Below are 24508 nucleotides of genomic sequence, written 5' to 3'. Positions count from 1 at the left end.
AGGTCCGGCTGCCGGGCCATCCTTGTAGGCAGTGAACCGTGTGTAAATGGGAGCTTTCACACAAAACTTTTTTTTTTTTTTTTCCAAGCCGGTCCTGCTACTGCGCATGCGCACAGCATTAAGCACGGCTCAAAGCTGGTGTATGAAAGACGCTGCCAGATGGCAAAAAGTCGGACAAAGTTTGTCCGGCTTTTGCCATCTGGTGAAAACCGGTGTGTGTGAAACAGGCCTAAAGGGGCATACACACTAGACGATATAGTAAACAGTATCGCTCATTTTTACCCTCCTGAGCGATATAGTTTGCTGTATTGCCCAGTGTGTATGTTGCTGATGACAGCCAATGTGCGGACCTGCGGGTCGTTAACAACCCTCGGTGACGGCAGTGCATGCAGCTCAATTTGGACTCCTCATCCATAACTGCATCCACGTCAGGCGGCCGGCCCAGGAGGGAGACACTAAGCGTCACCAGTACAGAGTAACACATCCGTGCCAATCTTCACTCTGACCTACGATTTCTCTTCTTGTTTCATCTGTGTCCTCTTCCAATTAGACTGTGATGCCGGGTAAATACGTAGCACGCTCAGCACACATCTCTGTCACGCTCAGCACACAACACGATGTGTGCTGAACGAGGGGGGAGAGCCGGGGGCGGGGGGCGCTCACTTCACCCAGCGGTAAAGTGAGTGATCTAACTAAATTGTGCCTGTATGCAGGCCAATCTAGAGTGAGCAATAGCGACACACAGGGCCGCGCATCGCTAGCGCTATGGGGCATACACACGGAGAGATGTGTGCTTCATTTCTAAGCAAATCTAGTCAGATTGCTTAGAATTTAAGCACACATGGCTACATGTGTACCCCCCTTAAGCTCTCCTCAGCAGAGCTCTCCCTGCTCTGCTGACAGACCATCTGTGTATATTTTGTTAAACTTGCATGCCCCTGTTTTAGGTCACAGCTAACACTTACAGAACAATAAGAATTAGGAAACCATGACTTCAGCCTAGTGTCCCTTCACTCTATTCACCACTGTTCTTGCTGCCATTTCCTGCGTATTGCTAAGAGGAATGGGAGAGTCAGCACAGCACTACCCGTAGAATAATGTAAAAAAAATTCTAATATACTGTTGAAACAGGGACACACAGGAGGCAATTCAATTGTTTTATTCGGCTGCCACTAGATGGAGTCTGACTGAGCAATTCAATTGTTGCATGATTCCCCCTGAGATGGCGAGCTGTAATGTGCACAAGTGTCCCATTTGGGCACCCCAACAGGACTTTTTGCATTGCGGGCAGTATTTTAGTCAGGTCAAGCCAATTTACAGGGCTAAACCTGGTGCTTTTGGGCGTGACAGAAGTAATAGCCTACCAATCCGAGCAACAACTGAATTGTTGCAATAAGCGCACATTACTCATTTGGCGGCCAAAAATACAAATGAATCGCCCCCACAGTTTTAAAAGGAGAAATCCGAAAAGACAAGGACTGTGTTATGATTGCCATGATGCTTCTTTTGGGCATCACCATCGCTGGATAAAGAACATTACCGATGGGCTCTTCTGGATTATACGTCAAAAAGGAAATGGATTTAGGTCAACTGGTATCAAGGTTCCTAGAAACTTAATACAGTCAAGATCAATGGAATTGCATAAGGTTACTGTATGAGAAAACTTTTGGAAAACACAACAAAATAAACAGATGGACAGTAGAAAATTAGAACGAAAAAAAGAAACCCTTAAAAAGTCTCTGTTGCAGTTCACAGAAAATCTACAATAAATCAAACCGTTACCAATTCCATTACCAGCTAAACCATTAATTATGTAGTACAAAGATTAAACAGAAAAAAACAAAAACAATATGCATGTCCTGGCACCGTTAATAATTTTATGTAAAGTTGGACCATGATGTAGTTATAGGATTGACAGTGACAATATCAATCCCAAAATGCAGGCGCCGGCATGTTGAGAAAGTTAACATGCTACTTACAGCATGTTAACTTCAAGCCTTGCCAGCGCCAGCATTCTGGGATCGACCGACAAAGGGGGTGACTGCTGATCCTGCATACGTTAGACCAATAAAAAGATGGGTGACTTACACTGAAGTGTTGGCAGCTATGAACGATGCTAGTTATCAAAGCATGTTTAACCTCTGTCGTTACGGACAATAGACATACAAAAATAAAAATTGTTCAGTGAAAAACATAGGAGTTTCCTATTAAAACAATTATGAGCAGCCCATCAAATGTAATACAGTATACTGTGATGAGCAATAAATTGGAAGTTCCATAAGGCCCATGTATGTCCAATACCTGATGTACATGAGGAATGTTTATATACTGAGGTACATGGCTCCTTGATAATAATGGCATTACTCAACTGCACAAAATATTAACACTACATGAATTACAGCACACACCAAAAGAGGGAGGGCACACGCACACACACACACACACACACACACACACACACACACAGAGGATCCATGCTTGAAAAAGGAGATTATCTCCAAAACGTGTCGTTTGGACGACATGGGACGTTTTGTACTCGGAATTTTGCTGCTGAATGCCCTTCTCTCTTCCAAAGAGCAAGCCTGTGCGGCGGTGCCGTGTCGCTAGACCAGGACCCTCATTGCTTTGCTAAGTATTTGCCCACCACAACTCCTTTGGAGGGTGAGAGACTCGTATTTGATATCAGTGCAATTTTTTCCCATTTCTGCTGTATATACTTTATATTGTGTATTAAAAGAGTGTTTTTATCAGAAATACTTTCCAGTTTTTTTACATCTTTGTTATAGGGGCACCTGTTTGCACATATATTTTGTTCCATGTATTGTTGTTTTCTAGGGATATGGTGTTCCCTACAATATGTGATGGCTGCCTTTATTACAATAATTGCGCACCACAGAATATATTACCCTATTCACAGAGGATATTAAGACAAGTGATTTTAGGGGGTTGGGTATGCCTGACTCACCACACAGACTCCTGCATCCCCGCTTAGATGGACAGCGGGGGGAGGGCCGAGGGCAGCATATACCCTTGCAGACTTGGTGGCGAGCTGCACTCACCACAGGTTCTATTCCCACTCTAGGGGTGTCGTGGACTCGTAGGAATAGTCCCTGTTAGTCGGCATGCTGACTGTCAGGACTGTAAGGGGGTGGGTTTCTGACGTCTGTATGGTGACCTCATGGTTTAGGAACTTAAACCAATGACTGCAGCTAACTAAATCTTGAGATTGATAAGTCTGTTTAATATTATCTGCATGGTCTTTCTGTGACTTTCTAATTTACTAAGACTTCTGACCTTATACTGTACTTTCCTGGACCAAACACAGCCATACAGTACTATGTATATGTACTCTGGAAAAGAGGCGCGATCCATTCACAACAGTGTGTAGCCACATAAGTCAGCGACAGATCTAGGTGTTTTTGAATCACAAAAGTAGTGTACACACGGTGAGATAAATCTGTAAGATTTTGACTAGTCAAAATCTTATGAAAAGTTAGTGCATATCTCATGGTGCTAGGCAGCTTGCGATACAGATTCGATCCCGATGCGCGCTACCGTGGGGTCGGTATCGTACGGCTAGATAGACTGTGCAGGCAAGTCAATCTTGACTATCTAGTGTATTATCTAGTATAAAGTATAGTCAAAATTGGCACTTCGTCAAAATCGTACATAGACATAATAAAGCTGTGAAAACTACCAATTAACGATATAAATACTTGAATAGAGACAATTTCAAATGCAATTTAAAGCCTTAAAGCCTCTTTCACAAATACTTGTGCTGAAAAGAATGAAAAAAAAAATAAGATTTTACTTACCGGTAAATCTATTTCTCGTAGTCCGTAGTGGATGCTGGGGACTCCCTAAGGACCATGCGGAATAGACTGGCTCCGAAGGAGACATGGGCACTTTAAGAAAGAATTTACATTCTGGTGTGCACTGGCTCCTCCCTCTATGTCCCTCCTCCAGACCTCAGTTAGAGAAACTGTGCCCGGAAGAGCGGACAGTAAAAGGAAAGGATTTTGGGAATCCAGGGTAAGACTCGTACCAGCCACACCAATCACACCGTATAACTTGTGATAACTTTACCCAGTTAACAGTATGAACAATCACAGAGCATCAGATAAACTCTGATGCAACTATAACATAACCCTTATTTAAGCAATAACCATATACAAGCATTGCAGAAGAAGTCCGCACTTGGGACGGGCACCCAGCATCCACTACGGACTACGAGAAATAGATTTACCGGTAAGTAAAATCTTATTTTCTCTAACGTCCTAGTGGATGCTGGGGACTCCGTAAGGACCATGGGGATTATACCAAAACTCCCAAACGGGCGGGAGAGTGCGGATGACTCTGCAGCACCGAATGAGCAAACACAAGGTCCTCCTCAGCCAGGGTATCAAACTTGTAGAACTTTGCAAAAGTGTTTGAACCTGACCAAGTAGCCGCTCGGCAAAGCTGTAATGCCGAGACCCCCAGGCAGCCGCCCAAGAAGAGCCCACCTTCCTTGTGGAATGGGCCTTAACGGATTTAGGCAGCGGCAACCCAGCCGCAGAATGAGCCTGCTGAATCGTGTTACAGATCCAGCGAGCAATAGTTTGCTTTGAAGCAGGCGCCCCAAGCTTGTTGGAAGCATACAGGATAAACGAAGATTCTGTTTTCCTGACCTTAGACGTTCTGGCTACATAAACCTTCAAAGCACCGACTACATCCAGTGACTCGGAATCCTCCAAGTCAGTAGTAGCCACAGGCACCACAATAGGTTGGTTTATATGAAAAGGATGAAACCACTTTTGGCAGAAATTGTGGGCGGGTCCGCAATTCTGCTCTATCCGCATGGAAAAACCAGATAAGGGCTTTTATATGACAAAGCCGCCAATTCTGACACACGCCTAGCCGAAGCCAAGGCTAATAGCATGACCACCTTCCACGTGAGATATTTTACTTCCACCGTTTTGAGTGGTTCAAACCAGTGTGATTTCAGGAAACTCAACACCACGTTAAGATCCCAAGGTGCCACTGGAGGCACAAAAGGGGGCTGAATATTTTCGCCATATACGGTGATCATGTTGAGCCGTCACATCCTTCCTAGCCTCTATCAGCGTAGGAATGAACTCATCCGCAATGCCTTTTTCTGCTAGGATCCGGCGTTCAACCGCCATGCCGTCAAACGCAGCCGCGATAAGTCTTGGAACAGACAGGGCCCCTGTTGCACAAGTCCTGTCCTAGAGGCAGAGGCCACGGGTCCTCTGTGAGCATTTCTTGCAGATCTGGATACAAAGTCCTTCTTGGCCAATCCGGAACAAAGAGTATTGTTCTCACTCCTCTTTCCCTTATGATTCTCAGCACCTTGGGTATGAGAGGAAGAGGAGGAAATACACAGACCGACGGGAACACCCACGGTGTCACCAGTGCGTCCACAGCTATCGCCTGAGGGTCTCTTGACCTGGCGCAATATCTCTGCAGCTTTTTGTTGAGGTGGGATGCCATCATGTTCACCTGTGGCAGTTCCCACCGACTTGCAATCTACATGAAGACTTCTTGATGAAGTCCCCACTCTCCCGGGTGGAGGTCGTGCCTGCTGAGGAAGTCTGCTTCCCAATTGTCAACTCCCGGAATGAACACTGCTGACAGTGCGCTTACGTGATTCTCCGCCCAGCGAAGAATTCTGGTGGCTTCTATCATCGCCACCCTGCTCCTTGTGCCGCCTTGGCGATTTACATGAGCTACTGCGGTGATATTGTCTGACTGGATCAGAACCGGTTGGTCGTGAAGCAGGGACTCCGCTTCACGTAGGGCGTTGTTTATGGCCCTTAGTTCCAGGATGTTGATGTGAAGGCAAGTCTCCTGACTTGACCACAGCCCTTGGAAATTTCTTCCCTGTGTGACTGCCCCCCACCCTCGGAGGGTTGCATCCGTGGTCACCAGGACCCAGTCCTGAATGCCGAATCTGTGACCTTCGAGAAGGTGAGCACTCTGCAGCCACCACAGGAGAGACACCCTGGCCCTAGGGGATAGGGTGATTAACCGATGCATCTGAAGATGTGATCCGGACCACTTGTCCAGTAAGTCCCATTGGAAGGTCCTCGCATGGAACCTGCCGAAGGGAATGGCCTCGTATGATGCCACCATCCTTCCCAGGACTCGAGTGCAGTGATGCACTGACACCTGTTTTGGTTTTAACAGATTCCTGAGCTCTCTCTATCGGGAGATAAACCCTTTTCTGGTCTGTGTCTAGGATCATGCCTAGGAGAGGCAGATGAGCTGTAGGAACCAACTGCGACTTTGGAATACATAGAATCCAGCCGTGTTGCCGTTACACTTCCAGAGAAAGTGATACGCTGTTTAGCAACTGCTCTCTTGATCTCGCTTTTATGAGGAGATCGTCCAAGTACGTGATAATAGTGACACCTTGCTTCCGCAGGAGCACCATAATTTCCGCCATTACCTTGGTGAATATTTTCGGGGCCGTGGAGAGACCAAACGGCAACGTCTGAAATTGGTAATGACAATCCCGTACCGCAATTCTGAGGTACGCCTGATGAGGTGGATAAATGGGGACATGAAGGTATGCATCCTTTATGTCCAGAGTCACCATAAAATCTCCCCCTTTCAGGTTTGCAATGGCCGCTCTTAGCGATTCCATCTTGAACTTGAACCTTTTCAGGTATATGTTCAGGGATTTTAAATTCAATATGGGTCTGACCGAACCGTCTGGTTTCGGGACTACAACATGGTCGAATAATAACCCCCTCCTTGTTGAAGGAGGGGAACCTTGACCACCACCTGTTGAAGATACAATTTGTAAATTGCAGTTAACACTGTTTCACTCTCGTGGGGGGAAGCCGGCAGGGCCGTCGGTGAGGGGGCATCTTCTCAAAGTCCAGCCTGAGACACAATATCTATTGCCCAGGGATCTAACAGGGAGTGAACCCACTTGTGGCTGAACTTACGAAGGCGTGCCCCCACCGGGCCTAGATCCGCCTGTGGAGCCCCAGCGACATGCGGTGGATTTTGTAGAGGCCGGGGAGGACTTCTGTTCCTGGGAACTAGCTGTGTTGTGCAGCTTCTTTCCTCTGCCCCCGCCTCTGGCAAGAAAGGACGCACCTCGGACTTTCTTGTTTCTTTGTTCGAAAGGCTGCATTTGATAATGTCGTGCTTTCCTAGGCTGTGCAGGAATATAAGGCAAAATATCAGAATTACCAGCTACAGCTGTGGAGACCAGGTCCGAAAACCCTTCTCTACACAATCCTCAGCCTTCCATATGCCTCTTAAGTCGGCATCATCTGTCCATTGCATATTCTACAGGACACGTCAAGCAGAAATCGACATAGCTTTGACTCTAGGACCCAGTATACTCATGTCTCTTTGGGCATGTATGTATGTATGTATGTATGTATGTATGTATGTATGTATGTATGTATGTATGTATGTATGTATGTATGTATGTATGTATATATATCTCTATCTTAAGACAGCATCTTTTTATATATATATATATATATATATATATATATATATATACACACACACATACACATACATACATACATACACACACACTAGGGTCTCAATCTCTGCTGATAAGGTACCTGTCCACGCTGCCACAGCGCTATAAACCCATGCCGACACAATCGCCGGTCTGAGTAGTGTACCAGAATGTGCACGCTATCTGCAGGATCCCTGAGAATAGCTGTTACGTCAGGGCTACCTTTTGGGCAAACGTGACACCCTAGGGGAAGATTCCCATCATATCCTGGCCCTAGTGGGGAAAGGATACTGCCTGAGAATTCTTTGTGGGAAACTGCAGTCTCTTGTCTGGAGATTCCCGCTCTTTTTCATCATGAGAGGAGGGAAATTTACCTCAGCTTTCTTCCCCTTAAACATGTGTACCCTTGTGTCAGGGACAGATGAGTCATCAGTGATATGCAAATCATCTTTTATTACAATAATCATATATTGAATACTTTTCTGCCATTTTGGCTGTAACTTTGCATTATCGTAGTCGACACTGGAGTCAAACTCCGTATCGATATCAGTGTCTATTATTTTGGACAGTGAGCATTGAGAGACTCTGAAGGTCTCTGCGACATAGGGACAGACATGGGTAGATTTCCTGTCTGTTCTCTAATCTTTTGTGCAATAATTTCACCTTAGCACTTAATTACACATATCCAAACAGGTGTCGGCGTTGTCGACGGAGACACCCTCTCACACATATTTGCTCCATCTCCTCCTTAGGGGAGCCTTTTACCTCAGACATGTCGACACACACGTACCGACACACCACACACTCAGGGAATGCTCATCTGAAGACAATTCCCCCATAAGGCCCTTTGGAGAGACAGAGAGAGAGTATGCCAGCACACACCCCAGCGCTATTAACCCAGGAATAACACAGTAACTTAATGTTAACCCAGTAGCTGCTGTTTAAACTGATTTTTGAGCCTAATTATGTGCCCCCCCCCTCTCTTTTTACCCTCTTCTACCGTGTAACTGCAGGGGAGAGACTGGGGAGCTTCCTCTCAGCGGTGCTGTGGAGAAAAAACATGGCGCTGGTGAGTGCTGAGGAAGAAGCCCCGCCCCCTCGACGGCGGGCTTCTGTCCCGCTTTCATGTACAATTTTGGCGGGGGCTCATACATATATACAGTGCCCAACTGTATATTATGCAAACTTTTGCCAAAGAAATCTCTAATTGTTGCCCAGGGCGCCCCCCCCCCCTGCACCCTTACAGTGACCGGAGTATGTGGGTGTAGTGTGGGAGCAATAGCGCACAGCTGCAGTGCTGTGCGCTACCTCATATGAAGACTGGAATCTTCTGCCGCAGATTTCGAAGTCTTCTTGCTTCTTTCACCTGGCTTCTGTCTTCCGGCTCTGCGAGGGGGACGGCGGCGCGGCTCCGGGATCGGACGACAAAGGGTGAGATCCTGTGTACGATCCCTCTGGAGCTAATGGTGTCCAGTAGCCTAAGAAGCAGGACCTATCTTCAGAGAGTAGGGCTGCTTCTCTCCCCTCAGTCCCACGATGCAGGGAGTCTGTTGCCAGCAGAGCTCCCTGAAAATAAAAAACCTAACAAAATACTTTCTTATAGCAAGCTCAGGAGAGCTCACTAAGTAGCACCCAGCTCGTCCGGGCACAGATTCAAACTGAGGTCTGGAGGAGGGACATAGAGGGAGGAGCCAGAGCACACCAGAATCTAAATTCTTTCTTAAAGTGCCCATGTCTCCTGCGGAGCCCGTCTATTCCCCATGGTCCTTACGGAGTCCCCAGCATCCACTAGGACGTTCGAGAAAAATTATTACAAACCAGTGGTTTTTCACACCCTCCTGTCCAAATATGATCTACTCCATAGGCTCTTAAACTTGGTCCTCAGGACCCCAAAGAGCTCATGTTTTCCAGGTCTCCTCCCAGAATCACAGATTAAATAATTAGCTGCACCTGTGGATCTTTTAAAAATGTGTCAGTGTGTAATAAACACACCTGTGCACCTGCTGGGTGACCTGGAAAATGTGAATTCTTTGGCATCCTGAGGTCAAAATTTAAGAACCACTGTTCTCTTTTGCTGTTAGAACCCATGTAAAATCTGTAGCACCACGTTCCACAGAGGCTACAACTTTAGAATGCATTCTTTAATCACAACTGCTTTATGTATTGTAATGGTGTAGTCTAAACTGCTATTAATAATGTTTAAAACTACAAATAAAGTATATCAAATGTCAAACATGCTATAAAATAACTTCAAAGAAGTAAAACCTGTTCAATACTAAATACACACTACATACATGAAAAATTAATTATATATCAATGGCAACTTTCACAGCAGATCGTCACAGTAAAATTATTGCTAAACATACTGCTGTACATTGCAGAACTAATCCCACGCCAGACAGCTTACATTCCAATATTTGTGGCCTGAAGCATAAAGTGGAATTTAACTTGACAAGATTACAAAAGGCAAACAACAGGATTTAAATCAAGGTTGCAGGCTTAGGCATCATCCTTTTTAACTCCAGACCATTCCTCCTCCCCGAGGTACAGTGTTTAAGTGGCTTTCTAACTAGACAAAGCAAAATTACAGCATAACTTGTATTACTTGTTAAATACTTAAATCTTACAATACTTATACATTATACTAAAAATAATGAGTAGCAACAAACTAACAATTTTCTATTTAAAAGAAAAAAAAAACATGTTGGGGGGAATTCGATTGTTTTTTCACACCCGACCAGACATCTAAAGTGACAATGCCATATTCAATTGTATATTTCAGCTCGCCACCTCAAGAGGATGCGATCACAAATAATGGGCACCGTCAGTACTCGCGCCCATCGGCACAAAGTAGTAATTTGCTCCCGTTACTTTAGATGGGAGCTATGGGCAGCGGGAAACAATTGAATACTGCCCCCCCAAAATCCTAAAGTGGGTCACTGATAATCACAGCTCACATCACAAGTCACAGATGTATAGGGATTTGTAAGCTCTATTTAAAGCTATGACCACACAAATAAACAATTATGCTGTGAAATTTACTGGCTGGATTCCCTGCACTGCGATAGGCCAGATTATCAAGTGGGTGTAACATATTAATAAAATACTGTACATTTGTAAAATCTGCAGCGATTCACAGATGATGGCCCGAATTACGGAGAATTTTAGAACTGGCTGAATGTGTTCTCCAACCTGTCCTAACAGGAAAAGTACAAAAGTTGTGAATACATTTCTCCCTGCACTCTAGAAATGCTACAAGGACAAGAATACAAACTTCATACCACTACAAAAAGGTCTAAAGACTGAAGACATTCCACGAAACAGTACATCAAATTCTTAAAAGTAAGAAGCTATTAAACCAATTTCAGCAATGTGGATCAGTGTATAGCTTGACTGGAATGGTCTTTAAATAGCCCTGCCATCATCGCCTGCTTAAACCTGGGACCACTCCCCCACATTCCTCTGCCAGATGGCCTTTCTACAACTCTCCTTATACTCCTCTCCTTGCTTGTTTTCATTTCCAGCCATTGCAGCAATGTAGTCCTCCCCGAGATACCTGCAATGTTTCTGTGCTTTGCCTTTATCTCATGTGAAGTTTTATTGTGCATTACATTTCCTGGCTGCCAAGAACGGCATGAACCTTTCAGCCGACATGTTTTCCAACACAAATACAGAAGGATCCTTCTTCATCTTAGAAGACTTGCCAGCAGACTGACCAGGTTACCAGTCATACAATAAATGGCCTAGAGTCAAATGACATTACTGTGGGAATATGCTCTATATACAGTATAAATTCCAAGCTGGGGGAAATTGAGAACAGACATCTTGCAGAATGAATAAGACTGCCAAAGGAGACGCTGGATTTGAGATACGCACACACATCACGTACTGTAAATACCGGTGTCACTAAAGGCTGCTAAACTGAAACCAATTTAAAAGCATGCCTGCCCATATAATAGAAGCGATAATACAGACTGACACCTACTCACAGTATACATGTTCCAATGTCATCTCAAAAGAGAAAAATATTGTTTTACTAATGGCTGATAACCATAAGATACATAAAAATAAGCCAGAGGAGGAATCACTGGGGACTCGCGTGGGGAAGATAATAAGGGACATTAGAGTCCAAGGCACAGCCCCCATCCATTATCCATATAACCTCACAACTTCCTCCAACCATGTCTGCTGGAGATTAAAGCAAGTTTCCAGAATTATTTATTCTTCCTATCATCTAACACATCTGTTCTTTCTGTTTGCTTATTACTGTTCGCAGTGTTCTTTCTCCTTTGCTGCCCCCAAGCACAGGTCTATTGTGCCTTTTGCCAAATCAAACCCGAAGGACAAAGCAGTAGAGTCATACTGGGCAAAAACTCAGCAATTAAGTGCCCAACACCACGAACTGTACAATATGTAAAGTTAAGCGGAAGAAATGCGGCGTCAAAGGAATAAAACAGTAAAAAATATATATATCTATATATATCTATATATATCTATATATATCTATATATATCTATCTATATATCTCTCTCTCTCTCTGAAGCAGATAAGCAGCAGCACAAAACAGGCAGACCACCACACTAATCACCCCAAATGTAGATCAAGAGTGTGAGTGGCCTTAAAGACATGCATATACTGTAACTGCCTATTCAACACCAGAGTCAAAAAAAATGCCATACAGATGTGTCCTCCTACATCCTTGCTGCAATCTCATAAAACAGCCTGACTCTGTAGGGCTGAGTGTCCTTTTCTGAGTTTTCCCCTCAAAAATGCATCTTAGTCACAAAGTAATGCTGATTAAAATGATCTGCAGCATGCCTATATTCTGTGTGTAATTGCGGCTGTATCTGCATCCAAAATGCCACGGTACAGTGTTTACCAGGAAAACAATGTAGCATAGCATTTTGTATGCAAGTACAGTTGGTCACAAACAGAATATAGGCATGCTGCATATTATTTAAATCAGCATGCTTGTGCGTCCTATTGCATTACTTTGCGACTTATGGTGGGTACACACTGATAGATATATCTGCAGATGTATCTATGGACGGATCGGGCAGTGTGCTGTGCATACACACTGCCCAATCCATCGGGGACTGATGTCATGAACTGGTTGGGCGTGTACACACGCCCGCCCAGTTCAGCTGTCAGTCACCGCCGGCTGCCGCAGCTTGTGTACGGCGGGGTTGGCTGGTCGCCCGCACACACACAGCGATGCACCAATATATCAGTAGATATATTGGCCGTCGGCTGTGCTGCAGGGCCGACGCGATATGTCTGAACGACTGATTTCACAGACATATCGTCCGTACACACTGGCCGATATATCGGCCAGTGTGTACAAGACTTAAGACGCATTTTAGCGGGGGAAAAAAGTGCAAAAAGAGGCTCGGCGCTACAGCGTCACACGCCACTCACGCGTTATGTGTAATGTGACTTGTAGCGCACAGAGCAAAGATGTAAGGTGACATCAGTAAATTTCATTATTCTTAATATCAATGTAGACCAGGTTCTTCTGCCAACAGTACATTAAAGTAGAATGTAGTTTGCACTTGTCTTCTACACCAATTAGCCATTGACATTTTCTGTATCATTTAACAGAGACAATGGACGAGAGTGCCTGATTAGCTGCTGTGATTAACCTAAATTAGAGAGTGACCATATTATCCCTTTTACCTGGGACGCTCATGAATCATCATTACACAGGTTCTGTGGCGGATTAAAACCAGCTGAAATGTAGGCTTGAAGTCAGCCAGCCACAGAACCTGTGTAATCCATGAGAGTCCCAGGTAAAAGGGATAATATGGTCACTCTACCTAAATGCACTGGTTAGTATTGGAGCCCTAATTTTACATTAGAAATGGAATACTTAAGTAAATTATTCAGGCTACACAACACAAGAGCCCAATGTTGAAAACCGAGGGATGGTCACAAATAAACTAACTTTCTATACCAAAGCTATATAAAACTACATTAAATACGCAGGTTACGTGTTACTCTTCAGCTGCTGACGAGCTACAAATCACAGTGCACAATGCCGGCAATGTCCAGCCTAACAGCATGAGTGCGCAACTGCAAATTTTTGGAACTTGGAATTGCAGCGATATTAAAGCAGCAACCCACCTCTTAAGGATACATAATTCTTATGTTGATTCCTACAAATCATTCTCATTTTCAAAAGGTAATATTCTATCATTTATCGGTCCCGATCTCCCATCTAAAGTGACGGGAGATCGGTGGGCCATATTTAATTGTGTCTTTTTATAGCACTAATCATGGCCAGAGAGGTCATGGTTAGCTGTGTAGAGCAGCTAGACACAACCAAACTTATGTGCGCAACATGAAAAGCCCCGTCAGAGCTCAAACACGTCACTTTTCGCTCATTTCAGCTAGCCACCACCAGAGCGCTGCAAGCTGAAATGCAGTCTGCAGCTTTTCATGCCCGAAACGGAGCTACAATTGGATAGCCCTGTTTCGTGGCATCTACTGGCGGTTCAAATAATTAAAGACCGACCATAATGTCCAAGGAGGTTATGGCTGCTAGTCTCACTCACCATGTGACAGGAGAGGGTGGAGGAGGATGTGAGGATGTGGAGGATTAGTGTGCACACAGAGCTCAGGAGGGATGATCAAAAGCTTCTATGCTACTCACACCATCATGTGCCACGTAACAGTGGCTACTATGACAGTCCATGATACTAAACAAATCTATAGGTCTGAAAAAAGTGGCATGGACACTTTAGATCGTATTGATAAACCACTTTCAAAGCACTAAACCCTAATTCCAGCACTTTCTATCTTTGTGCTGGAAGTTACACTATTTGGGAGGGGAAAATAAATCTTATAATGCTTAAAAAAAAAAAAGGGAACATATATGAAAGGAGGAAAAGTCTGATTTCTGCATATTACGGATACACAATAACAGGAGGCAGCAGTTGCCTAATATTACTGAAACACTTAGGGGGGTATTTATCAAAGCATGGAGAGAGATAAAGTGGAGATAAATAAAGTACTAACTAATCAGCTATTATTTCTTTAGAAAAAATAGCCTGTAAAATTAGAGTTAGAAGCTGATTGCTTGGCTCTGGATGTAAAGCACTAACCAATCATGTCTGCAGAATATTCCATGGAGTCTAGTCGACCGTATGGAACACTGCTGAAAATGTCCCACCCAAAAGGGATACCGCCTTAGGATCTCTAGTATCCGTCAGAGAATAGAAGAGAACAGAGATACCACTAAAGGGCCCTACACACGGCGCGATGTACCGCCGAGGTGCCAGACGGCCGATAGACGACCTGGTGATGGGGGGAGTGTTTCTTCACACCCGCCGTCACCCAGCCCCATAGCCCTGCATTATAATATGGACGAGATTGTTCATATTGGCATGCATGTATAAACGTGCCGGCACCAACAATGAACGAGGACGGGGCCGCGCATCGTTAATCGTAGGTGCCTACGCGAGTTCTCGTTCATTAATGAACAAGAACGTTCATATCGTTCAGTTAGATCGTTAAGTGTGTAGGGCCTATAAGTGCCGGGAGCCGCTGCAGTGACCCAAGTGAAGGCGGGCGCCAAACGGGAGGTGGCCCGCGGCATGAAACCCCCTGACAACGAGTAAGATGTTTTAAAAAGGTACCCATACTGAGAGGCATATTAAGGAGTCAGGGGCATAACTGTGGTGCATAATAAAGTGCTCTGGGCAGTACTGTGTGGGGCATAATATGATATAGGGGATATTACTGTGTAGGGCAGAATATGGTACAAGAAAAGGTGCAACAGGCATTACGGTGTGGCGCATAATGTGTAAGAGGCATTACTATAATGAGGAAAAATGACAAATAATGTAAGGGGCATGAATCAGAATAATTTTTTTCCTATGGTGGCTAATATCTGGGGGTGAAGTATGTAGATAGATATATAGATAGATATATATACTCGCATACATACACACATATACATATATGGGATTAGACTAACAAAGAGACAAAGTGTTCTAAATATGCTGTCAAAACAATAACCAATTATTGATACAAAAACGATACAATGCTGCAAGGCGCCATAACATAAACTGAACAGTTTGGCAATTGCAAATTAACATCTCAACAACGCATCTAATTCACTGAGAAGTTTACAGTTTTTTTACATTTGCTTTTGTCCACATGATGCATATTATATATATATATATATACACATACATATACACATACATATATATATATATATTTTACAGGATTATCCACAGAGTGGAACAGATAGCACTCTCCAGACTTCAATTCAATAAATCAGCAAAGATAATATTTAATGTAAACGGTAATCTCACAGTTCAAGGGTAATATCCATATCCATCTGACGTTTCGGTCCACACCAGGACCTTTGTCAAGGAGTTACAACGTGGTCAAAACAGTCAGCATCACATCAAAAGTCAATAGTACAGGTAACTGTATCTTTGCTGATTTATTGAATTGAAGTCTGGACAGTGCTATTGTTCCACTCTGTGGATAATACTGTACTGAACTATGGGTCCCACTTCTGTGTTGGTCAGATTCTGATTGGCACCCCAGTTGTTGGCTGAGCTGCGTGAGAGTGCAGGGATCTTTACTTACACATTATATATATCTATATCTATATCTATATCTATCTATATCTATATCTATATATATATATCTCTATCTCCCTGCTTTCAGCGAGGTGTAGCAATTATGCACACAAGTTTATGTCGTGCCATCAACCTGCATAAAATGGTCAGAGGAAATATCCTTGCAAAGAGAAAAACACAGTTCTACTGAAACGTGCAATAGTATGATAACTAATATACTCACTGCAGACTGTGCTTGCAGAATCCATTAGCACTGAATTATTATTCATTTTGAATAAATCCAGTGGCCGGTATTATTCCTTTAAATATTATTGGAGCCTATTGGCAACTCCTCTCTGCAACGGATTTAAACTCTGCATCCACGTGGACTAAAAATAGGTCTTTCTTAAAGAATGCGGGGACCTGCCGGACATGTGTATCTGTGCGGGAGCAAATCCTGCTCTGAACAAAGGTTAGGATTTCAATAATTGAAACTGCTAAACTAGAGGCGTGCCTGGTAAAACACGCTGTGTCACATGATCACTCATCAAACACAGAATTCTGAACTCAGGCACGACTTAAAAAGGTACACTCCAACCTGTTAGGACTTGTCAGAGGATTGATTAAAAAGAAATTAAAAACATTAGGTTAACCTTCAAATTTAACATCAGCATATGACATTTAAAAGACTTGTAAATCATTAACAATATTTAAAGAAATCTGTATTTTAAATGGTATTTTCTTCTAACATTTTCAAATTAAATACGTCTGTAAGCTTCCATATTTTAAAACAGGCAATAATACCGATGCAGTGTAACTTCCTGCATTGCAGTGCCAGCACAAAGCCATTTTGAGCCGACAAAGGTAGCAGTACACAAGAAACCTTATTGCTAGCCAATGAGAAAACTAATTTGTGTCCATGCACCTCACTAACTGCTGGTTCCTTTGAAGCACATGTGTACAATGGTATGTTTTGAGCATATATCAATACCATAAAAGTATGATGCTAGTCCAAGCTTGAAACTATTTAAAGAATTAAAGAAATGGAAATAATCCATAACATTTACAGTCTTAAAAATAAGATTTTACTTACCGGTAAATCTATTTCTCGTAGTCCGTAGTGGATGCTGGGGACTCCATAAGGACCATGGGGAATAGACGGGCTCCACAGGAGACATGGGCACTTTAAGAAAGAATTTAGATTCTGGTGTGCTCTGGCTCCTCCCTCTATGTCCCTCCTCCAGACCTCAGTTAGAGAAACTGTGCCCGGAAGAGCTGACAGTACAAGGAAAGGATTTTGGTAATCCAGGGCAAGATTCATACCAGCCACACCAATCACACCGTATAACTTGAGATAAACATACCCAGTCAACAGTATGAACAACAGAGCAACAGGTCATCCCTGATGCAACCATAACATAACCCTTATTTAAGCAATAACTATATACAAGCATTGCAGAAGAAGTCCGCACTTGGGACGGGCGCCCAGCATCCACTACGAGAATTAGATTTACCGGTAAGTAAAATCTTATTTTCTCCAACGTCCTAGTGGATGCTGGGGACTCCGTAAGGACCATGGGGATTATACCAAAGCTCCTAAACGGGCGGGAGAGTGCGGATGACTCTGCAGCACCGATTGAGCAAACACAAGGTCCTCCTCGGCCAGGGTATCAAACTTGTAGAACTTTGCTGAAGTGTTTGAACCTGACCAAGTAGCCGCTCGGCAAAGTTGTAATGCAGAGACCCCTCGGGCAGCCGCCCAAGAAGAGCCCACCTTCCTAGTGGAATGGGCCTTAACTGATTTTGGCAGCGGCAATCCAGCCGCCGAATGAGCCTGCTGAATCGTGTTACAGATCCAGCGAGCAATAGTCTGCTTTGAAGCAGGAGCACCAAGCTTGTTGGAAGCATACAGGATAAACAAAGACTCTGTTTTCCTGACCCTAGCCGTTCTGGCTACATAAACCTTCAAAGCCCTGACTACATCAAGCAACTCGGAATCCTCCAAGTCCGTAGTAGCCACAGGCACCACAATAGGTTGGTTTATATGAAAGGATGAAACCACTTTCGGCAGAAATTGTGGACGGGTCCGCAATTCTGCTCTATCCGCATGGAAAACCAGATAGGGGCTTTTATGTGACAAAGCCGCCAACTCTGACACACGCCTAGCCGAAGCCAAGGCTAATAGCATGACCACCTTCCACGTGAGATATTTCAACTCCACCGTTTTGAGTGGTTTAAACCAGTGGGATTTCAGGAAACTCAACACCACGTTAAGATCCCAAGGTGCCACTGGAGGCACAAAAGGGGGCTGAATATGCAGCACTCCCTTTACAAACGTCTGTACTTCAGGTAGAGAAGTCAACTCCTTTTGAAAGAAAATGGATAGGGCCGAAATCTGGACCTTAATGGACCCCAATTTTAGGCCCAAATTCACTCCTGACTGTAGGAAGTGAAGGAAACGGCCCAGCTGGAATTCCTCCGTAGGGGCATTCCTGGCCTCACACCAAGCAACATATTTTCGCCATATACGGTGATAACGTTGAGCTATCACGTCCTTCCTAGCCTTTATCAGCGTAGGAATGACCTCCTCCGGAATGCCTTTCTCCGCTAGGATCCGGCGTTCAACCGCCATGCCGTCAAACGCAGCCGCGGTAAGTATTGGAACAGACAGGGCCCCTGTTGCAACAAGTCCTGTCTTAGAGGAAGAGGCCACAGGTCCTCTGTGAGCATTTCTTGCAGATCTGGATACCAAGTCCTTCGTGGCCAATCTGGAACAATGAGTATCGTTCTCACTCCTCTTTTTCTTATTATTCTCAGCACCTTGGGTATGAGAGGAAGAGGAGGAAATACATAGACCGACTGGAACACCCACGGTGCCACCAGGGCATCTACAGCTATCGCCTGAGGGTCTCTTGACCTGGCGCAATACCTCTGTAGTTTTTTGTTGAGGCGGGATGCCATCATGTCCACCTGTGGCAGTACCCACCGACTTGGAGTCTGTGCGAAGACTTCCTGATGAAGTCCCCACTCTCCCGGGTGGAGGTCGTGTCTGCTGAGGAAGTCTGCTTCCCAGTTGTCCACTCCCGGGATGAACACTGCTGACAGTGCGCTTACGTGATTTTCCGCCCAGCGAAGAATTCTGGTGGCTTCCGCCATCGCTACCCTGCTCCTTGTGCCGCCTTGTCGGTTTACATTAGCCACTGCGGTGATGGTGTCTGACTGAATCAGAACCGGTTGGTCGCGAAGCAGGGTCTCCGCTTGACGTAGGGCGTTGTATACGGCCCTTAGTTCCAGGATGTTGATGTGAAGGCAAGTCTCCTGACTTGACCACAGAACTTGGAAAATTCCTCCCTGTGTGACTGCTCCCCACCCTCGGAGGCTTGCATCCGTGGTCACCAGGACCCAGTCCTGAATGCCGAATCTGCGGCCCTCGAGAAGGTGAGCTCTCTGCAGTCATCACAGGAGAGACACCCTGGCCCTGGGGGATAGGGTGATTAATCGATGCATCTGAAGATGTGATCCGGACCACTTGTCCAGTAAGTCCCATTGAAAGGTCCTCGCATGGAACCTGCCGAAGGGAATGGCCTCGTATGATGCCACCATCCTTTCCAGGACTTGAGTGCAGTGATGCACTGACACCCGTTTTGGTTTTAATAGGTTCCTGACCAGTGTCATGAGCTCCTCAGCTCTTTCTATCGGGAGATAATAAGATTTTTCTCACCGGTAAATCTATTTCTCGTAGTCCGTAGTGGATGCTGGGGACTCCGTAAGGACCATGGGGAATAGACGGCTCCGCAGGAGACTGGGCACATCTAAAGAAAGCTTTAGGACTATCTGGTGTGCACTGGCTCCTCCCCCTATGACCCTCCTCCAAGCCTCAGTTAGGACACTGTGCCCGCAAGAGCTGACACAATAAGGAAGGATTTTGAATCCCGGGTAAGACTCATACCAGCCACACCAATCACACCATATAACTCGTGATAGGAACCCCGGTTAACAGTATGATAACAATGGAACCTCTGAATAGATGGTTCGCAATAACAACCCGATTTGTGTAACAACTACTATTTACAAGTATTGCAGACAATCCGCACTAGGGATGGGCGCCCAGCATCCACTACGGACTACGAGAAATAGATTTACCGGTGAGTAAAATCTTATTTTCTCTGACGTCCTAGTGGATGCTGGGGACTCCGTAAGGACCATGGGGATTATACCAAAGCTCCCAAACGGGCGGGAGAGAGCGGATGACTCTGCAGCACCGAATGAGAGAACTCAAGGTCCTTCTCAGCCAGGGTATCAAATTTGTAGAATTTTGCAACGTGTTTTCCTTTGACCAAGTAGCAGCTCGGCCAAGTTGTAAAGCCGAGACCCCCCCGGGCAGCCGCCCAAGATGAGCCCCCTTCCATGTGGAATGGGCTTTTACAGATTTAGGCTGCCGTAGTCCCACCGCAGAATGCGCAAGCTGAATAGTGCTACAAATCCAGCGCGCTATAGTCTGCTTAGAAGCAGGAGCACCCAGCATGTTGGGTGCATCTAGGATAAACAGCGAGTCAGTTTTCCTGACTCCAGCCGTCCTGGAAATATAATTTTTCAGGGCCCTGACTACGTCCAGTAACTTGGAATCCTCCAGGTCCCTAGTAGCCGCAGGCACCACAATAGGTTGGTACAAGTGAAAACCTGATACCACCTTCGGGAGAAAGTGAGGACGAGTCCTCAACTCTGCCCTATCCATATGGAAAGTCAGGTAAGGGCTTTTTTATGACAAAGCCGCCAATTCTGACACATGCCTGGCCGAAGCCAGAGCCAACACATGACCACTTTTCATGTGAGATATTTCAAATCCACGGTTTTAAGTGGCTCAAACCAATGTGATTCCAGGAACTTCAAAACCACATTGAGATCCCAAGGTGCCACTGGGGCACAAAAAAGGGGCTGAACATGCAGCACTCCCTTACAACGTCTGAACTTCAGGCTGACATCCTTCCTGGCTTTGATCAGGATAAGAATGACTTCCTCTGGAATGCCTTTTTCACTCAGGATCCGGTGTTCAACCGCCATGCCGTCAATGCAGCCGCGGTAAGTCTTTGAACAGACAGGGCCCCTGCTGCAGCAGATCCTGTCTGAGTGGCAGAGGCCATGGGTCCTCTGAGATCAACTCCTGAAGTTCCAGGTACCAAGCCCTTCTTGGCCAATCCGGAACAATGAGTATAGTTCTTACTCCTCTTTTCCTTATTATCCTCAGTACCTTGGGTATGAGAGGGAGAAGAGGGAACACATAAACCGACTGGTACACCCGCGGTGTCACTAGAGCGTCCACAGCGATCGCCTGAGGTTCTCTTGACCTGGCGCAATATCTTTTTTATTGAGGCGGGACGCCAGCATGTCCACCTGTGGTCTTTCCCAACGGTTTACCAGCATTTGGAAGACTTCTGGATGAAGTCCCTATTCTCCCGGGTGGAGTTTGCTGCGGAAGTCTGCTTCCCAGTTGTCCACTCCCGGAATGAACACTGCTGCCAGTGCTACCACGTGATTTTCCGCCCAACGGGGAATCCTTGTGGCTTCTGCCATTGCCCTCCTGCTTCTTTTGCCGCCCTGCCTGTTTACATGGGCGAGCGCCGTGATGTTGTCTGATTGGATCAGTACGGCTGGTTTTGAAGCAGGGGCCTTGTTTGGCTTACGGCCTTGTAAAGGGCTCTTAGCTCCAGAAAATTTATGTGAAGTGAAATCTCCTGTTTGGACCACAGTCCTTGGAATTTTACTCCCTGTGCGACTGCACCCCAGCCCCGAAGGCTGGCATCCGTGTTTACCAGGACCCAGTCCTGTATTCCGAATCTGCGGCCCTCTAGTAGATGAGCCCTCTGCAGCCACCACCGCAGCGACACCCTGGTTCTTGCCGACCGGGTTATCCGCTGCTGTATCTGGAGATGGGACCCGGACCATTTGTCCAACAGGTCCCACTGGAAAATCCTTGCGTGGAACTTTCCGAATGGAATTTCTTCGTACGAAGCTACCATTTTCCCCAGGACTCGTGTGCATTGATGTACCGACACCTGTCCCGGTCTTAGGAGGTTTCTGACTAGAGATGACAACTCCTCGGCTTTTTCCATTGGAAGAAACACTTTTTTCTGGCCTGTTTCCAGAATCATTCCCAGGAACAGAAGACGTGTCGTCGGGACCAGCTGTGACTTTGGAATTGAGAATCCAGTCCTGCTGTTGCAGCACTTCCCGAGAAAGTGCTACCCCCTTACCAACTGTTCCTTGGACCTCGCCTTTATCAGGAGATCGTCCAAGTACGGGATAATTAAAACTCCCTTCTTGCGAAGGAGTATCATCATTTCGGTCATTACCCATGGTAAAGACCCTCGGTGCCGTGGATAATCCAAACGGCAGCGTCTGGAACTGATAGTGACAGTCCGGTACCACAATCTTGAGGTACTCCTGGTGAGGAGGGTAAATGGGGACATGCAGGTAAGTATCCTTGATGTCCAGAGAGACCCTGTAATCCCCCTCGTCCAGGATCGCAATAATCGCCCTGAGCGATTCCATCTTGAACTTGAATCTTTTGTTATATGTGTTCAAGGATTTTAAATTTAAGATGGGTCTCACCGAACCGTCCGGTTTCGGTACCAAACACATTGTGGAAAAGTAACCCTTTTCCTGTTGAAGGAGGGGTACCTTGATAATCACTTGCTGTGAATACAGTTTTTTGGATAGCCAATAACACTGCCTCCCTGGCAGAGGGAGTTGCCGGTAAGGCAGATTTTAGGAAACGGCGGGGGGGAGACGTCTCGAATTCCAGCCTGTACCTCTGAGATACTGTTTGAAGAACCCAGGGATCCACCTGTGAGAGAGCCCACTGTGCGCTGAAAATTTCTGAGACGGGCCCCCACCGTACCCTGGTCCGCCTGAGCAGCCCCAGCGTCATGCTGTGGACTTACCGGACGCAGGGGAGGACTTCTGCTCCCGGGAACTAGCTGTGTGCTGCAGCTTTTTCCCTCTACCTTTTCCTCTTGGCAGAAAAGATGAGCCTCTAGCCCTCTACTTTTCTGGGGCCGAAGGGACTGTACCTGATAATACAGTGCTTACTTTTGCTGTGGGGTAGCTTGTGGCAAAAGTTTTGATTTCCCAGCTGTAGCTGTGGAAACGAGGTCTGAAAGACCATCCCCAAACAGTTCCACCCCCTTCTAGGGCAAACTTCCATGTGCCGTTTTGAATCGGCATCGCCCGACCATTGCAGAGTCCATAACCCCCGTCTGGCGGCAATGGTTTTACATAGCGCTTATTAGTGATGCCAGTCGGCAAATATCCCTCTGTGCATCACGCATGTATAAGACAGCGTCTTTTATATGCTCTATTTTCAGCAAAATATTGTCCCTATCTATAGTATAAATATTATCCGACAGGGAATCTGACCACGCAGCTGCCGCACTGCACATCCATGCCGAGGCAATAGCAGGTCTCAATATAATGCCCGTGTGTGTGTATATAGCTTTAAGGGTAGTTTTCTGCTTTCTATCAGCAGGTCCTTCAGGGCGGCCGTATCCGTGACGGTAGTGCCACCTTTTTAATAAGCGTGTAACCGCTTTATCTACCCTAGGGGTTATTTCCCAACGTGACCTATCCTCTGGCGGAAAAGGGTACGCTGCTTAGAAATTATCAATTTCTTATCGGGGGAAGTCCACGCTTCCTCACACACCTCATATCAATTCCTCAGATGCAGGAAAACTACTGGTAGTTTTCGGTCACCAAACATAATACCCTTTTTTGTGGTATCTGGGGTATTATCAGAAATGTGTAATACATTTTTCATTGCCTCAATCATGTAACGGGTGGCCCTATTGGAAGGTACACTAGTCTCATCGTCGTCGACACTGGAGTCGGTATCCGTGTCAACATCTATGTCTGCCATCTGAGGTAGCGGGCGTTTTAGAGCCTCTGATGACATGTGAGACGCTTGGACAGGCACAAGCTGAGCAGCCGGCTGTCCTATGTCGTCAAACCTTTTATGTAAGGAGTTGACACTGTCACGTAATTCCTTCCATAAGTCCATCCACACCGGTGTCGACCCCGCAGGGGGTGACATCCCATTCACAGGCATTTGCTCCGCCTCCACATCATTATCCTCATCATACATGTCGACACAGCAGTACCGACACACAGCACACACACAGGGAATGCTCTGACAGAGGACAGGACCCCACAAAGCCCTTTGGGGAGACAGAGGGAGAGTATGCCAGCACACACCAGAGCGCTATATATCACAGGGATATCACCTAGAGAGAGTGTTTTCCCTTATAGCTGCATAATATTATATATATATATATATATATATATATATATATATATATATATATATATATATATATATATATATATATATATATATATATACACTGCGCCTAATTTGTGCCCCCTCTCTTTTTAACCCTTTTCTGTA

The 24508-nt window shown here is 45.5% G+C and overlaps 1 protein-coding gene across 5 annotated transcripts in view; it reads right to left on the bottom strand.

Moving 5' to 3' along the window:
• Positions 1-24508, bottom strand: part of EML4 (EMAP like 4) — a 351793-nt gene that overhangs the window by 250006 nt on the left and 77279 nt on the right. The window contains exon 1 of one of the 5 annotated variants that reach the window (XM_063918319.1): positions 16313-16488. The exons of the other annotated variants lie outside the window; for them this stretch is intronic. Within the exon in view, the coding sequence (XP_063774389.1) occupies positions 16313-16358 (46 nt within the window). The 5' untranslated portion in view covers positions 16359-16488. Of the gene's footprint in view, positions 1-16312; positions 16489-24508 lie in introns of those variants that run through there. 5 annotated transcript variants of the gene reach the window in all.

The sequence above is a fragment of the Pseudophryne corroboree genome, chromosome 4 (assembly GCF_028390025.1).
Source record: "Pseudophryne corroboree isolate aPseCor3 chromosome 4, aPseCor3.hap2, whole genome shotgun sequence".
NCBI classification, from domain to species: domain Eukaryota; kingdom Metazoa; phylum Chordata; class Amphibia; order Anura; family Myobatrachidae; genus Pseudophryne; species Pseudophryne corroboree.
The sequence above is the reverse complement of the archived record's forward strand: the minus strand, read 5'-3'. Positions and strand labels throughout refer to the sequence as shown.